This window comes from Mastigoproctus giganteus, chromosome 13 (assembly GCF_048544385.1).
Source record: "Mastigoproctus giganteus isolate SK-2022 chromosome 13, ASM4854438v1, whole genome shotgun sequence".
NCBI classification, from domain to species: domain Eukaryota; kingdom Metazoa; phylum Arthropoda; class Arachnida; order Uropygi; family Thelyphonidae; genus Mastigoproctus; species Mastigoproctus giganteus.
The window spans coordinates 96,854,733-96,870,016 of NC_143587.1; the positions used below are offsets into that span (position 1 = coordinate 96,854,733).

The 15,284-nt window shown below is 35.0% G+C and overlaps 1 protein-coding gene across 3 annotated transcripts in view; it reads right to left on the bottom strand.

Annotated features, from left to right (window-relative positions):
- Positions 1 to 619: 619 nt before the first annotated feature.
- Positions 620 to 15,284, bottom strand: part of LOC150076273 (CCR4-NOT transcription complex subunit 7-like) — a 153,532-nt gene continuing 138,867 nt past the window's right edge. For all 3 annotated transcript variants that reach the window (XM_090387819.1, XM_090387817.1, XM_090387818.1), the window contains exons 5-7: positions 9,807 to 9,984; positions 8,148 to 8,225; positions 620 to 1,548 (exon numbers count right to left, since the gene is read on the bottom strand). In XM_090387819.1, the coding sequence (XP_090243945.1) occupies positions 1,420 to 1,548; positions 8,148 to 8,225; positions 9,807 to 9,984 (385 nt within the window). In that variant the 3' untranslated portion in view covers positions 620 to 1,419. The remainder of the gene's footprint in view (positions 1,549 to 8,147; positions 8,226 to 9,806; positions 9,985 to 15,284) is intronic.

The window sequence follows — 15,284 nt, forward strand, 5'->3', positions numbered from 1 at the left end:
GATAAAATCTAGAAAGTTTTTTTTTTGCTTGGTTGAATTAAGTTGAATACTCTCCATGGAATCATTTCTAAACACATACCTTCTGAGCAATTATACACAGAATGGATTTATTTATTTATTTGGTATGTGTCAAAACCAGAATTGTTTTAAAAGGTTTTTCCTGTCTGTATAACTATCCATGACTCTTCCAACGAGGATTCTGACCTATAACCTTTTAAAAAGTCTCAAATGCCTATATTCTATAGTGCTTATTAATTATTTAATGAACACTACAGAATCAATAATAAATAAAAGCAAACAGAACTAAACAAAGAGCATGCAGCAGGAATAAATGTTTGTTTGAACAGGCCTTCAGCCAAATTAAAACAAGAAATAACTATTACAACATATTGTCTATACCAAAGGGATTTTTTTGAATGCTCCATGTTTATGGAAAAACTGCATTATACGATGAATTTATTCTGTTCTTTTCTAATATTTTATAATACAGATGTTTTGTATATGAGATGCAAGACTGAATGATGAATAAATGCATTTTGAAAATAAAAAAATAAAAATAAAAAAAGTCAAATATATATACTTAAAGCCATTTATTTACAACATGCAAAATAAAATAGGAAGAGTAGGAAAAACAGCACCTCTCCTGTAATAAAATCTTGTTCCCAGTAACAGCTACAGCCTAGCAACATGTTGTGGACCCACAGTTACCATCAATGGAATCTATATAATATTAGACTAATTTAAAAGTTTTATTTTTTTTAATATGAGATGTAACAATAAAAATAAAACATTATGAAATATATGTTTATATGCCATGTTGCTAAACTGTAACCATATCCCTGAAATTACACATTAGCAAACTCAAATACACATCTCCAGCATATATGTGCACCACATTTTTTTTGCCTTTCATCCACTAACAGTTTAACATTCACTTGTAGAAACAGCTTGCCACACTAGTCTGCTTCTCTAGACAATTGGGAGATTAAAAAATCAGCTTTCAATTTTAAATTTTTTTTTGTAGTATATTCATAAAAAGTAGTATAAAACTAAAAGCACATCAAAATGAATTTGTAAATCTTCAGTTACTGAAGTTTTAATCAAACCACTTGATTCTGAAGTAAAAATAAAATACAAAAACTGGTACCAACTATCTAAATAACCCTGTAACTTTCTTTATAAGCAGACGTTCCAAGTTGTTCAAGTGCTACAGCTGCCTAGAAAGTTGAGCACAAGTGAACAGTGGAAGACTGGCAGGAATGATTTACATATCTGATGTTACAAAACAGTCTTTCCTGCACAATGATGTGTTCACATAAGGTGTGTGTACATGTGTGCGGCAATAATGAGTGCTGTTTCTAAAAATGGCCAGGCTGTACAAAATTTTTTCTGTTGGTGAATCGGTGACTATGGCAATGGTCAAGATGCAGAATTTGTTGGCAGTGCAGTATCTTCCTGGTACATATTTCCGTTGAGAGCATAAGATGTTCCCAAGCCATACAAGTGTCCACAATACTTGTCATCATCAATGTTGTCTTCAAAGAACAACTGTTAAAAGTAAAACTAATTTTTTATATAACAGTACTTATCATTGTGTTCAGCATGCCAACACTATTATATGAATGTATGTTGTTACCAACATAAAGTAAATCTAAGGCTTTAGATCAGCACTATTCAATTAGCGACCTGTGGCTAGCAGACAATTTTCCTTGATCAAGTAAATTTTTCAGTGATGTTCCTAACTTTTTAAATACAACAGAATTCCTTTCTCCATTATTTTTTACCCTTCTAATCTACTATGAAATTAGTCTATATATACTAATTAGCAAGGTAAATACTTTTTAATATTTAAATTTAAAAAATATGTAACCATAGTGGTCTGCCAGATCTCTAAACCTCTCCAAAGCAGCCTGCTCAACACACTCATTGAATAGCCCTGTTTTAGATATTTAAAATTTTAAAAATGATTTCAGATTGTAAATGCAAAACTTTCAATAAGGAAATATTAAATAAATTAACTATTACCATATTTTTGGGTGATAAGATGCACTGGACCATAAGACATATCCAAATTTCAGAAGGCAAATTTTGGGGAAAAAATACTTTATTGCATAAAATTAAAACAAAATATCGCTGAAATGAAACTTTTATTTGTTGTAGAACTCATCATTACTGATATTTTGGACTGAATTGTAATTTTCTTCAAAGAGCATGAAGGGCATTTCTGGTTTCACCTCTCATGAAAGACTTGCCAACTGTGTCATGTTACATTAATTCCCACAAATTTTTCACTCATTTGCACGCCTGTAAAATTGTTGGTTACTTCATTCAACCTATTTGTGTAAAATCGTGGTTCGGTGCTTCCAACCATTTGATCTACTCCTCGAATGAATGTTTTAAAGGGTTTCTTATTTGATATGTCCAATGACATCTCAAATTACAAACCCTTTAAAACATTTAGAGCTAACTAATTTAACTGTCCAGGTAGCCTTTTAGAGTGTCACCACTTCATATTGCATGTCCTTTCTATTACCTCTGTTACATGTGGTCTAAATGGTGATACGCTAAAAGGCTACATGGATATTTTAACCACACTCTTTCTCTAGCCACAGCTAGGCATAAAACACTATAGTGTGCACTAGTATATCTTTGGACCATAAGATGCAAGGGAGTTTCAGGCAACATTTTCCAGGAAAAAAAATGTGCATCTTATGGTACAGGAAATATAATATGGTAATTAACTAAATGGCAACAATCAGTGACTTCATACTGCTTACATCAAACTTGCAGAAGGCCAGCACTGAAATTTGCTACCCAAGCAGTCAATAGTGACAGCATTGCAAACAATATATGAGCATGGAATGGTTGGAAAGTTTAGGTAAGTTGATACTTGCAATTCAGACTCATAGAGAACAATAAGTTAAGTGAGAAGGGAGTAGTTGAATAGTTGAAGAGAAAGTTGTGGCTGGTACTAGAGTTTGTGGTGCCTTAGGCAAAACCTTGTACCAGTGCCTAATTCATATTATATCTTAACACACATATTAATTCATATATGTAGTAGGGCACTGCAAGATGCCCTACTACATATATATGCAGTAGGGCATCTAGCAGTGTCTATTTTAGGTGGCATCTGTGGCAAGTACTTCAATTTGAGGTACTTGAATTATGAACAACTTTCATAATTCCTCCCTCCAAAATGTCATTCTGAGAATGGCAAGAGACTTGCCAGAATAGACAAGATTACAATGTAAAAATCCATTTCAGGGGCAATAAAATTTTGAAACAGGTAACTTCCGTACTGGAAATTAGAGACATAACCTACAAGGTCACCTGCTGATACAAAAACATTGCTGTTGTTGTTTGTTTGTTATTTGGTTTTTAGGAGCATTAGCAACTAAGGCCATATTGCTCCGGGGATATGCAGTGGTCATTCTCTGACCTTTCCGCATCCTCCATATTTGGTGGGCACGGGCTCGAACCCCGGTCTAATCAAGAAGCGTGTGCTACGCACTGCTGCTCCTGCCCACCTGGCTATGGAGGCACCATTAAAAACATTGCATCAAGTAGATGTGATGTTTTTAAACACTGGACATGTTTTATTCCCCCCACTGAAAATGCCTTTATTGTTGGCAGCAGAGGGTCAACAGATTGTTAACCAGTCCCTACTATTAGTGAATAATGGAACATTGTAACCAATCTGTTCAGCCAGAATAACAGTGCAAATGATAATCCAATTGATAGCAGATAATTAACTCACTCAGCTGTGTGAAATAGCCATTTTTTTGTATTATTTTCTCCTCTCTCTATGTAGCTGCAAATTAAATTTTACGATTTTTAATCCACTGATAAGACTAAGGTTATCATAAATGTAATAATCTTAGGGTTTACTATTAGATTGGCAGATAACCTGACAGGTGCTCCTCAAAAAGAGCATTCCCCCTCCCCCATTAACTGTTAATCAATGATTAAAAATCTGAAAATTGTTCTCCTTTCCTGAACGCAGTCAAACTATTACTAAATTGTTTCTTATTTTTTTGTTTTTAGGGTACATGCAATTTCCATATGGAAAATATGGAAATTGCATGTACGAACCTGTCAGCTGACCCACCACTGTCTTTGCAACTACAGTCTGTCCTCGTATAGCACGATAGTTGCGTTCCTAGAAACCCTCGTACAATGCAAAATCGTGCAATATAAACAACAGGCCCTATGGGAAAAGTGGGGTTAGGTGCCAACCACCCAAGATTGAACACACATTTGGAACCAAAACATTACCAAACAATAAATAATCAGGTAATTTTAACTGTTATAAAATACGTAAGTATTTTATAACGATTAAAATACGTAATAAAAATATATATTTTTTATTATAATATAATAAATAATAAAAAATAAATATTATTTATTATATTTTAATAAAGTATTTTTAGTATTTTTTAATACTAAAAAAGTATTTTTTACGAATAAAATACGTATTTTATTCGTAAAAAATTTATTATATTAAATAAAATACTTACGTATTTTATAATACGTAAGTATAAACTATAATACGTAAGTCGTAATAAAATGCTTACGTATTTTATTACGACTATTACGTAATAAAATCTTGCTAATGCTTTTGCTTCTATCGTAAGCAAACTTGTTTTTTGTTTGATTTTCTATCTAAACAGATGACAGCCGTTCCATCTCTTCCAATTCTTGTGTCTTAATCTAATGGATTTTAATTACACTTTGAGTTGTTCCCGCTATGAAAGTTGTTTTTATTTTCTCCGCATTCTTTGTAATTCTCGGCGTTGCCTCATTTAGGTCTGTAGCACGTGCAATATCACATAGTCTTTCATTTTGCTCAAAGCGTTTCACAATTTCATATTTTTTTCTCTATCGACAGAGGCGGACTGGCCATAAGCCTTACCCAGGAAATCCCGGTGGGCCGGAGGCCGGTGTGATTTTGGCCATAAACCGTAGTATGAGGCCACTATAAATTTTCCCGGGTAAGAATTTTTGACCCAGTCCGCCTCTGTTTATCGATATTGCTTTTTTTTTCTCTCTCTGAATCTGCAGTGTCTTCACCAGGACGCTTCCTTTTCATACCTTTTAAGTATTTTACTAATTTTTAGGAAATAAAGCGCAATTACAAAACGAGGAGGCACGCTTAATAAACATAAACCAAGCTGCGCGCGTATAGCAACTCAATAAACAACACCGTAAAGGCCGAGATACACTATTAACACCCCACATTTTACTAAAGCACATTTCTGGGGGTTACTACCATAAAACAATAAAAACAATTTCCAGTTTCATTTCTGCTAGTGGAATCTGTTATAAACTGGTAGTAAACTCCATCTAATTGCATTTGCGATTATATCGATAGCTGGAATTGTGTTGGTTTTTACGTTATTATGGTGAAATGTGTTTCCCCTTCACTGATATAAAACACATAAATACATTCTGTGATTTCTTGTAAACACAAAGGCGAATCGTGCATAAGCGAATTCGGTTCGTGTTATATAAGATATCGTTCCCCTATTTATAAATCGTGTATGATCGAATTCGTGTAATATAAACACGTGTTATACGAGGACCGACTGTATTTCGCTTGAAGAGTGGTGCTGTACCGACAAGTGCCAATTCTGTGTTTGTCTAAAGTTTCAGGTTACTTGTTTTATTTCTCCCATTAGTTCAATAAACATCTACAGCCTTACCCTAGTTGGTTCTGAAAGAAATTTACTGTCTTCACAATTAAAGATGAAAAAATGAAACCCAATAGATGAAACCTTTCTGAAGATGGCCGCTACACTGCGGTAAGTAAGAAATGTCAGTTCCAAATTTCGTTTGATGTGAGTGCACCAAAGTTGAAATACACCTGACAAAAGAAATAACTAGTAGTATTAAATATATATTGTTTTTTTCTATTTTTTTAATAATTATATATATACAGGCAGGATTGTGATTTATGTATGGGTTGTATTCCTGGAATGTGCATAATAAACAAAGATTCGTACAAATTAAGACCCATAATACCATATAAATACAATCAAATTCAGGGAAATGTATTCTTCCAATGCATATATAGTCACCAATATAACAAATTTTCGGCTTATTTTATGCAGATAAATTAAAATAACAGAAAGGTAATTAGGAAATAAGATAAACAAGATAAAATTAAATGAAATTTTTATCGAAAATTTACATGTACTGTATCTTCTAGGAAATACAGAACCATAATTCCTTCCCTTTCCCCATTTACTTTAAGTATTTGCTTTTAGTAGTTTTACCATTTGCAAGGATGTGTGCCGGTTCACATTCTGCATAACCAGCAAGGGATACTTGCATTGAGTTACTGAAATTTAATATGTTTAATCTGTTTACTGTAGTTAATCACGGAATAGTCTAGGGCCTTTGATGCACCAAATTCGATGATTCAGTTAAAAAGAACTTAATGCACTTTTGTTTCATTTGAACTTATGACAAACATAAATAAAATAAATAAAAGGCCTCCATAGCCGAATGGTCAGGAGCGGGAGTGCAGTAGCACATACTCTTTGAGTAGACCGGGGTTCAAGCCCCTGACTGCTAAATACGGTCGATCTGCCAACCCGCACTGGACCAGCGTGGTAGATTATGGTCCATGTCCCTCAGCATGAATTGTTGAGGAGACTTCCATTCTGCAGTGGGTTGATAATGGCTGCAGTTTATCTTTTTTTTTTTTTTTTTACCAAACATAAATAGTCTTGTGAGTTGGTAGTTCTTTTTGGTACTATCTTGTGGTAAAAAAAAAAGGACACATTCATTCTTACCGTATTTGTGGAGACCAGTTATGACTATCCTGTTTAGTTTCTATTGATAAAATTTGTCATTGTTTCAGTAATTTGCGTCCGCCCTGTAACTTTACCAAAGTCCAGACTACAAAAAAAAAAAAAATAAAATAAGATCCACAAAAATGAGATAGCATCTAGGGAAACATTTTGGGCAAAAATATATATAGGCTGTCAGAAATTGAGCTTTCTAAAACAGGAACTCGGTCTATTATTACACATTTTTAATGATAATTACATTTGTAATAAAGGAATGTGTCAGAATGCATAAATAGAAACTAATACAGTAAACTATTGAAATAACGGCAGCTTTGGGGATTCAAGGTGCCATTATTTTGATTTTGCTGTTATCTGCAAAGTTTTCTTTTTAACGTATTTAATGTAGAAATGATAAGGCCAAATAAGAAACAGAGAGATTAAAAATGCAATTTTATTAACTATACATAAAAAAAAAAAAAAAAACATGTTGACAATCCAATTTTATATTCTGCCATTAATACGCTTCTGCCCCATTCTATTTTCTTTATTATATCAAGTTTAGTCTGTGCAGGTAACACAGTGTCCTCCCCACACCGAGTCGAAAAGGCCTGGGTTCAAATTCCGTTGACGATGCGATGAACTTCTATATACGCTTTTTTCACTCCGTGGCTGAGTTAGTGGGTCCAGGCGTAGATAGCAAGGTTTTTTCTCCCAGAAACTGGGGTTTTTGTCTGGCAAAACGAGCAGAGAACACAGATGCAATTTATAGACACAATACATATGAGTATAAGAATTAACATTCCGGGTGACCCTAATGTAATAGTTTAGATTATATCAAGTTTGTCACTTTTCTTCTCTATATGAGGTTTATTAACTTTAGGAGCCATAGTGAAGAATTTTTAATTTAAAATAAATGTAAAACAGTGGCATAATCCGTGATATCAGTACCAAATTCACTTTGAAAATGGCAAACATAAACAAATACAGTAATCACGTAACTTGTTTTCTTTTTATCAGCATTGCAAGATATCTGCGCATGCCGTTATTTCGAATGTGCCATTATTTCAACAGTCTACTGTAGTTAGATTAAGGCTTTCAGTGAAACTGAAATTTACACACACATATATATTATTCTAATTGATCTAGCATGACTGACTAAACACCAAGTATGATATACTGAAATAATGCAAGTTCAGTTAAGCCATAAGAAGATACTAAAAATGGAATAGTGAAGTAAACTGACAGTTTTGTCAGTTTACTTCACTATTCCATTTTTGACAATACTGAAAGTATATTATATGAAAATATAATATACTTTCAATATTGTCATGACAATATATGAAAGTATATTACCTCTCGCATTTTGAAGAATGCTGCTCCTGTCAATAAACTGTCACTTCCTGCCTGATGTTGTGGACCAATCCTCTTTAACTATCAAATTAAATTAATAAAATAAATAAATATACATGAGATGATCAAAAATTTTGGAGACTGAAATAATATTTGGGAAATGATGAAGCTTACTGGTTTGAAGATGGATATACCCTCCCACCCTAAAGTAATTTCCTTGAAATTGTATACTGATTCCAATGCTTCTGCAACTTCTGAAGCATTCCTGATAGGACTTTTTTGGATTATTAATAGTTCCTGTGTTCTGAATAATTTCTTTGGTTTTTACAAATCTGTGACCTTTTAAGGGAGGAATTTAAGCTCGAGAGGAAAAATCATCAGAGGAAGCTAAATCTGGTGAGTATGGCAGTTGGTAAATCACACTGATGGAGAGCTTCACAAGAAATTCTTGAATAATAAGCATGGAGGATGCAGGGGCATTGTATGCCACAAATTGCTGGAGTTATAAATACACGATAAATAACTTCCAATTACCACATGGAAAGAAGTCAAGACTTCTTTCCATGTGTTAACATCAGCCATTTTCAATCCACTGCAGGATGAAGGCCTCTCCAGCAACTTCCAGTTCCTTCGGTTTTGTGCAATGGCTATCCATCAAATTTTTGACAAAAGAAGGGCCAAAAGTTATCTGTGAATGCATAAAAGCTGTATATGGTGATGTTGCTCCTTTTGAATAATACTAGATATAATGTTGGTCTAAGCAGCAGTTTAAAACAGTTAGAAAATCTACATCATAAGATTAGCCCCCTGCTATGCAGGTTAGATGTATAGTGTCTATGACTGTCAGAGAAGGTATTTCTTGGAGGGGGGGTACTTTCTCTATAAACACTTGCCTGTGTCAAAGGTCAATTCTTGTTGGGGTGCCAAGAATACGCACACCCCTTCAGAAACAGTAGGGGGTTCAAATTCATGAGGAAAATGCTATATGTGCATGATTGCAGGTCGATCCATAAGGGTTTCTTTCAAGAACTGTATATGGCGGTGAATGTAGATTCACCTGAGATCTGGAAACAAAATAGGAGTCCATGCAAAGGAAACACCATGGTCACCAGCACCAAAAAATTCAGGACTTAGCCCTCCACTGGAAAGGTAATGGGATATGGTGATAATATCACCATTTGGGATATGGATAGAATTTTTATAGCCTAAATGCCACATAATAAAATCACTGAGGATGTCCATGCTACTGTTAGGAGCAGTTATATAGGAACAGAAATGAGGAAAAATTGACATGAGATGTTTTGGTTTTTCATGCCCCTGTACACAGGACCCACAAAGCAACTGCTACTCTGAGAGACTGCTAATTCCAAGGGTAAACTGCATGCAGTCTAGATCTGGCCTCTAGTGATTATTTTCTTAAATTTTAAGAACTGAAACTATACTCAAGTGCCTACTTAATGTTATAAAAATGATACCTGTACTGAATTAATGCATCTCTAGAAACACACCGGTTAACCTAATCTCTATTACAATTAAATGAAAGATGTATATTAAAAATTACTAACTGCTTCCATTATACAAGATAGTAAAGCTTAACTGCAAAAATTTAAATGTTAAATTTTAAATTTAAACTAATGAAATAGGGCAGACTTTTTTACTCACTTCTAATTGGTCAGCCACTTCTTGTAGTCCACCTTTCAAGTTCTTACAACTCTTCATTAAATATTTCACATCATATACTGCTGGAAAGTAAATTCTAAGCAAATCAAAAAACTCTGCTTCTTCAACTGGTAAGTTCTGCCCACTCAATAACTTCAAGAGGTAGCCAAAATCATAACCACTATAAAAAAATTCAGTGATATTAAGAATTAGTTAACACAACTGCAATACCTAAGGAAGAATTAAGAATCTGTCTACTGTCAATAAAGAATAGTGCCTTTATTCTTTCAGAAATTATATTCACTTTTTGATTAGAGCTTCTGAAGTCAACTTTGTTGACTTCCGAAGCTGTAATTAAAAAAAAAAAAAGTTACTGAAACTTTAACCAGGTGACTTTAACAAGACAGCACAGACACAAAATTAATTCATTCTGATCTTTTATGAAGGGAGAAATCATGTAGAAGAAACCCTTTGAAAGAAATAAAGATATTTTCATTACAAATTAGTTATTATTTCTGCACCTTTTAAGTATTCATCATTATCTGTAATAGTAGTTGGTAGTATAATACAGTAGCAGTAGTAGGTAATAGATATATACAGGATGTTTAAGAAAATGATAATATATGATAAATAAAGATCTGGTGCTCTCTTAGCATTAGCAAAGGCACATGATGCAAGAAAGCAAGCTTATATAGCATCAGGCAAAAAAAAACGCACCCTTCTCATTTCACCTATCCACTCGCTCCAAATGTTTATCTAGTTCTGCGTTAAATCTATTTAAGCTATCAACTTCTACAACGACAGACAGAAGTTTGTTTCAGCAATCAACCACCCCCTGGCTAAAGGCAAACTTCCGCACATCTATCCTACAACTGTTTTTCCTCAATTTGAATTTATGCCCACTCAGGCAATTATTCTGAGCAAGAGGAAGGATCCCATCAGCATTGAGTATGCTCAAACCATTCAAGGCTTTATACACCTCAATCAGATCACCTCAGAGGTGCCTAGTCTCCAGACACTGTAATTTTCAAAACTTAAGCCTTTCTTTGTAAGAGCAACCCTTTGTTCCTTTCATTAATCTTGTTGCCCTTCTCTGTACTCATTCCAACAGCTCTACATCCTTCTTAATATGAGGCCTCCAGACCTGTATACAGTACTCAAGGTGTGGCCTGACCAATGCCTTATACAAGGGGATAATCACCTCCTTATCCCTGCTAGAAAAATTCCTGTATATCATTGACAAGACACCATAAACTACCCTTGCAGACTGTCCACACTGCTCAGAAAACTTCATATGGGAATCAGAAGTGTTCAATTTGAAATTGTTTTTCTAAAACTTTTGATTTAAATTTAGTAGTACAGTTAGTCCTCGTATAACACGTGTTTACATTACACGAATTCGATTATACGCGATTTATAAATAGGGGAACGATATCTTATATAACACGAACCGAATACGCTTATGCACGATTCGCCTTTGTGTTTACAAGAAATGGCAGTCGAATGCAGAATCACCCCAACTGAACGCAACACGATAGGAATGAAGAGGAGATTCTGAAAATGTATTTATGTGTTTTATATCAGTGAAGGGGAAACACATTTCACCACAATAATGTAAAATTCCAGCTATCGGTATTATCGTGAATGCAATTAGATCGAGTTTACTACCATTTTATAACAGATTCCACTAGCAGAAACTGGAAATTGTTTTTATTGTTTTATGGTAGTAACCCCTAGAAACGTGCTTTAGTAAAATGTGAGGTGTTAATAGTGTATCTCAGCCTTTACGGTGTTGTTTATTCAGTTGCTACACGCGCGCAGCTTTGTTTATGTATATCAAGTGTGCCTCCTCGTTTTGTAATTGTGCTTTATTCCCTAAAAATTAGTAAAATACTTAGGTGTGAAAAGGAAGTGTCCTGGTGAAGACACTGCAGATTCAGACAGAAAAAAAAAAAGCAATATCGATAAATAGAGGCGGACTGGGTCAAAAATTCTTACCCGGGAAAATTTGTAGTGTCTTCACACTAGCGTTTATGGCCAAAATCACACCGGGGTTTCCCCGGTAAGGCTTATGGCCAGTCCGCCACTGTCGATAGCGAAAAAATATGAAACTGTGAAATGCTTTGAGCGAAATGAAAGACCATGTGATATTGCACGTGCTACAGACCTAAATGAGGTAACGCGGAGAATTACAAAGAATGCAGAGAAAATAAAAACAACTTTCATAGCAGGAACAACTCAAAGGGTAATTAAAATCCATTAGATTAAGACACAAAGAATTGGAAGAGATGGAACGGCTGTCATCTGTTTCCATAGAAAATCAAACAAAAAACAAGTTTGCTTACGATAGAAGTAAAAGCATTAGCAATATTTTATTACGTAATAGTCGTAATAAAATACGTATTTTATTCGTAAAAAATACTTACGTATTTTTTATTATTTATTATAATATAATAAAATATAATATTATAATAATAAAAAATATTATAAAAAATTATAATGTTATTTTTTATTACGTATTTTAATCATTATAAAATACGTAAGTATTTTATTACGATTATTTATTGTGTTTGGTAATGTTTGGGTTACCAACGTGTGTTCAATCTTGCGTGGTCGGCACCTAACCCTATTTTTCCCATAGGGCCTGTTGTTTATATTGCACGATTTTGCATTGCACGAGGATTTCTAGAAACACAACTATCGTGCTATACGAGGACTGACTGTATAGCATTATTTTGTCATTTTCTGATTAATCTGGTGTATTTATTCTTTACTCAGCCTTGTAATTGCATAAAAGTATCGGTAAGGATATCAAATCCACGTGTTACAAGTTGCAGCTCCGTTGAACGAGAAGTTTTTTAGCCATATTTAGTCGCTTTATTGACCAATTGTTACATCAAATTATTTTCTATAAGTAGCTTATAGACCTATTCAGGATCCGAAGTTTATTCTGAATTGAGACAGCACGATATGGAAGTTAATTAATACTTAAGTGTCCGTAGATTTTCCGTTCGTAACTTGCCGCCATTGTTATATGATATGTTATATCCCGAACTAGATAGCGTTAGCTTAGTATAGTGTAGTATATTATATAATATTGTCAATTAATCAGTAAAATCTATTAATCTTGTTAAACTTCATTGTCATTTAAATTGTACTTTTAACTAAATACATATAACGACTTGGATTACAAACGTAACATAATTAATTAAAACCTAACTTGATACAGAAGTTATATAAACGGAACTCATAGATAATACTCGATACTGAAAAATATATATAGCGTTATCACTGTGTTGGGATACAAGTTTAGGGTTATAATTTTGTACTGAAATTGAAATTTTATTGAAATTAAATCGAAATCATGACTCAGACTAGAGCAGCAAAGCAAAAGGCTCAAGCTAATGGGAGTGCTGTGGCTCTGGGGAGAACTGAAGGGGGCAGTTGCCCTCTGAATCACAGCCTTTTAAAATGCACTGCTTGCATGATGGTTGTGGAGCAATCGGGTATGGGACATGATATTGCCATGGGGAAGGTCTTTGTGTGTGCGCGATGTAAGGAGTGTAAGGAAATGAGGCGACAACTCAGTGTTGTTATGGGCCTATATGAGAGCTTGAAGGACAGGGTGGATGCCCTCAAAGGATCTAAATTGAGGGACCCATCAAGCTCTCAGCTGCCCACATCTATGCAAGACCTTCCACTTGATCATCAAGCAACAGAGCGGCAACCCCCAAGGCAGAATTGCGTTGGTTCCACAGGAACAAGTAGTCATTGGTGATTCTATTGTCAGGGAAACGGGGAACATGTTTGTAAAAAGGATAGGTGGAACAGGACCAGGGTATGTCTGCCAGGGACAAAGTTTGATGACGTTGTAGAGCAGATATCATCTTTTAAGGGCACAAAAGGTGATATAGGTGTACATGTCGGCACTAATGATATTAAGAGTAGGAGACCGGCAGAATTACTTAACAAGTACAGGTCACTGTTGAAAAAAAGCCGTGAATTAGGGGTGAATTTGAAATTGTCTGCAATTCTGCCCAGACATGATAGGAGGGAGTATATGATGAGAGCCTTGTCCATCAATTTGGCCCTGGAAGGATTGTGCAAGGCTCAAGGGGTAAACTATTTTTCAGCCTGGTCTGTACTTGTTAACAGGAGAGACTGCTTCTACAGGGATGGGATACACTTAAATAGAAAGGGTGCAAGAATATTTGCTGATGCTATCGAGGTAGTGTTAGTTGGGTCGGAAAACTGCTAGCCTGGGGGGGGGGATACAAGGACTAATACATTAACAGTAGCCACTGGCAGAGTTGAAAGTGATTCCTGCACCGCTTCTATTGGAATGAGCAGCAGCCTGGAAAACAAGTTGCAGGATATTTCAGAGACGGCTGGGAGTCATTGCGGTACAAGTAAACACATGGGTTGTGTAAGGGTAGCTAGGAATTGGAACAGGTGCATGTATACCTGCGTATACACCAATGCTAGGAGTTTGGTAAATAAATTTGATATATTTGAGGTATTGCTCAAAACATCAAAGGCAGATATTGTTGGGATATCAGAGACATGGTGTCACACAGATATAAGGAATGCAGAACTGGAATTTGGGGAGTACAATGTGTACAGAAAGGATAGACAGGATAGGAAGGGAGGAGGGGTTATGCTATTAGTTAAGAAACACATAAAATCCAAGGAAGTGAAACCAGTTGACATCGCTGGACAGTGAAGTGTCGAGTCAGTTTGGTGTGATATAAGCATTGGGAGATCAAAATTGAGAGTAGGAGTGTGCTATACGCTTAATGACTCTGATGAGTATAATAAGAAACTGTACAGGGAAATATAGAGTGGGCCAGTAAATCAGAGTCTTATAATGGGGGATTTTAATTTCCCAGATATTGACTGGAATTTGTAGGTTGGTCACTCACACATTAGCAAGGCTTTTCTGGATTTATTGGATGATTGTTTTCTACATCAGCATGTTCGAGAGACAACTAGAGGGAGTAATACTCTTGATCTGATTATCAGTAGTGATCACTGTGTGCTGAAGTGGGATTTACTCAAAGAGGTAACTACCATTAGGAATAAAGAGAAGGGTTTTTGCTTTCGTAAAGGTGACTGAGACAGTATTTAAATTCTATTCAGTGGGACCAACTGATGATATTACCAACAGCAAATTCAAAATGGGAAGCATTCAAAGAACTTATCTTGGAAGCTACTAGGCTTTACATACCAACTAAGAAATATTGTTCAAGGTTTAGGCCTAAATGGATGTCAGATGAACTAATGAGACATATGGCAGAGAAGAAAAATGCATGGATACATATAAATAAACATGTGACAACGAAGCCTATGATAGATATAAGCTCGTCTGTAACCAAGTTACAAAGGAGGTTAGGCAGGTGAAAGCAGATTACAAGAAATCTTTGGCAAAGGATGCAAAGAAAAACAGCAAAGAGTTCTTTACTTATGTAAACTCTACAAAGA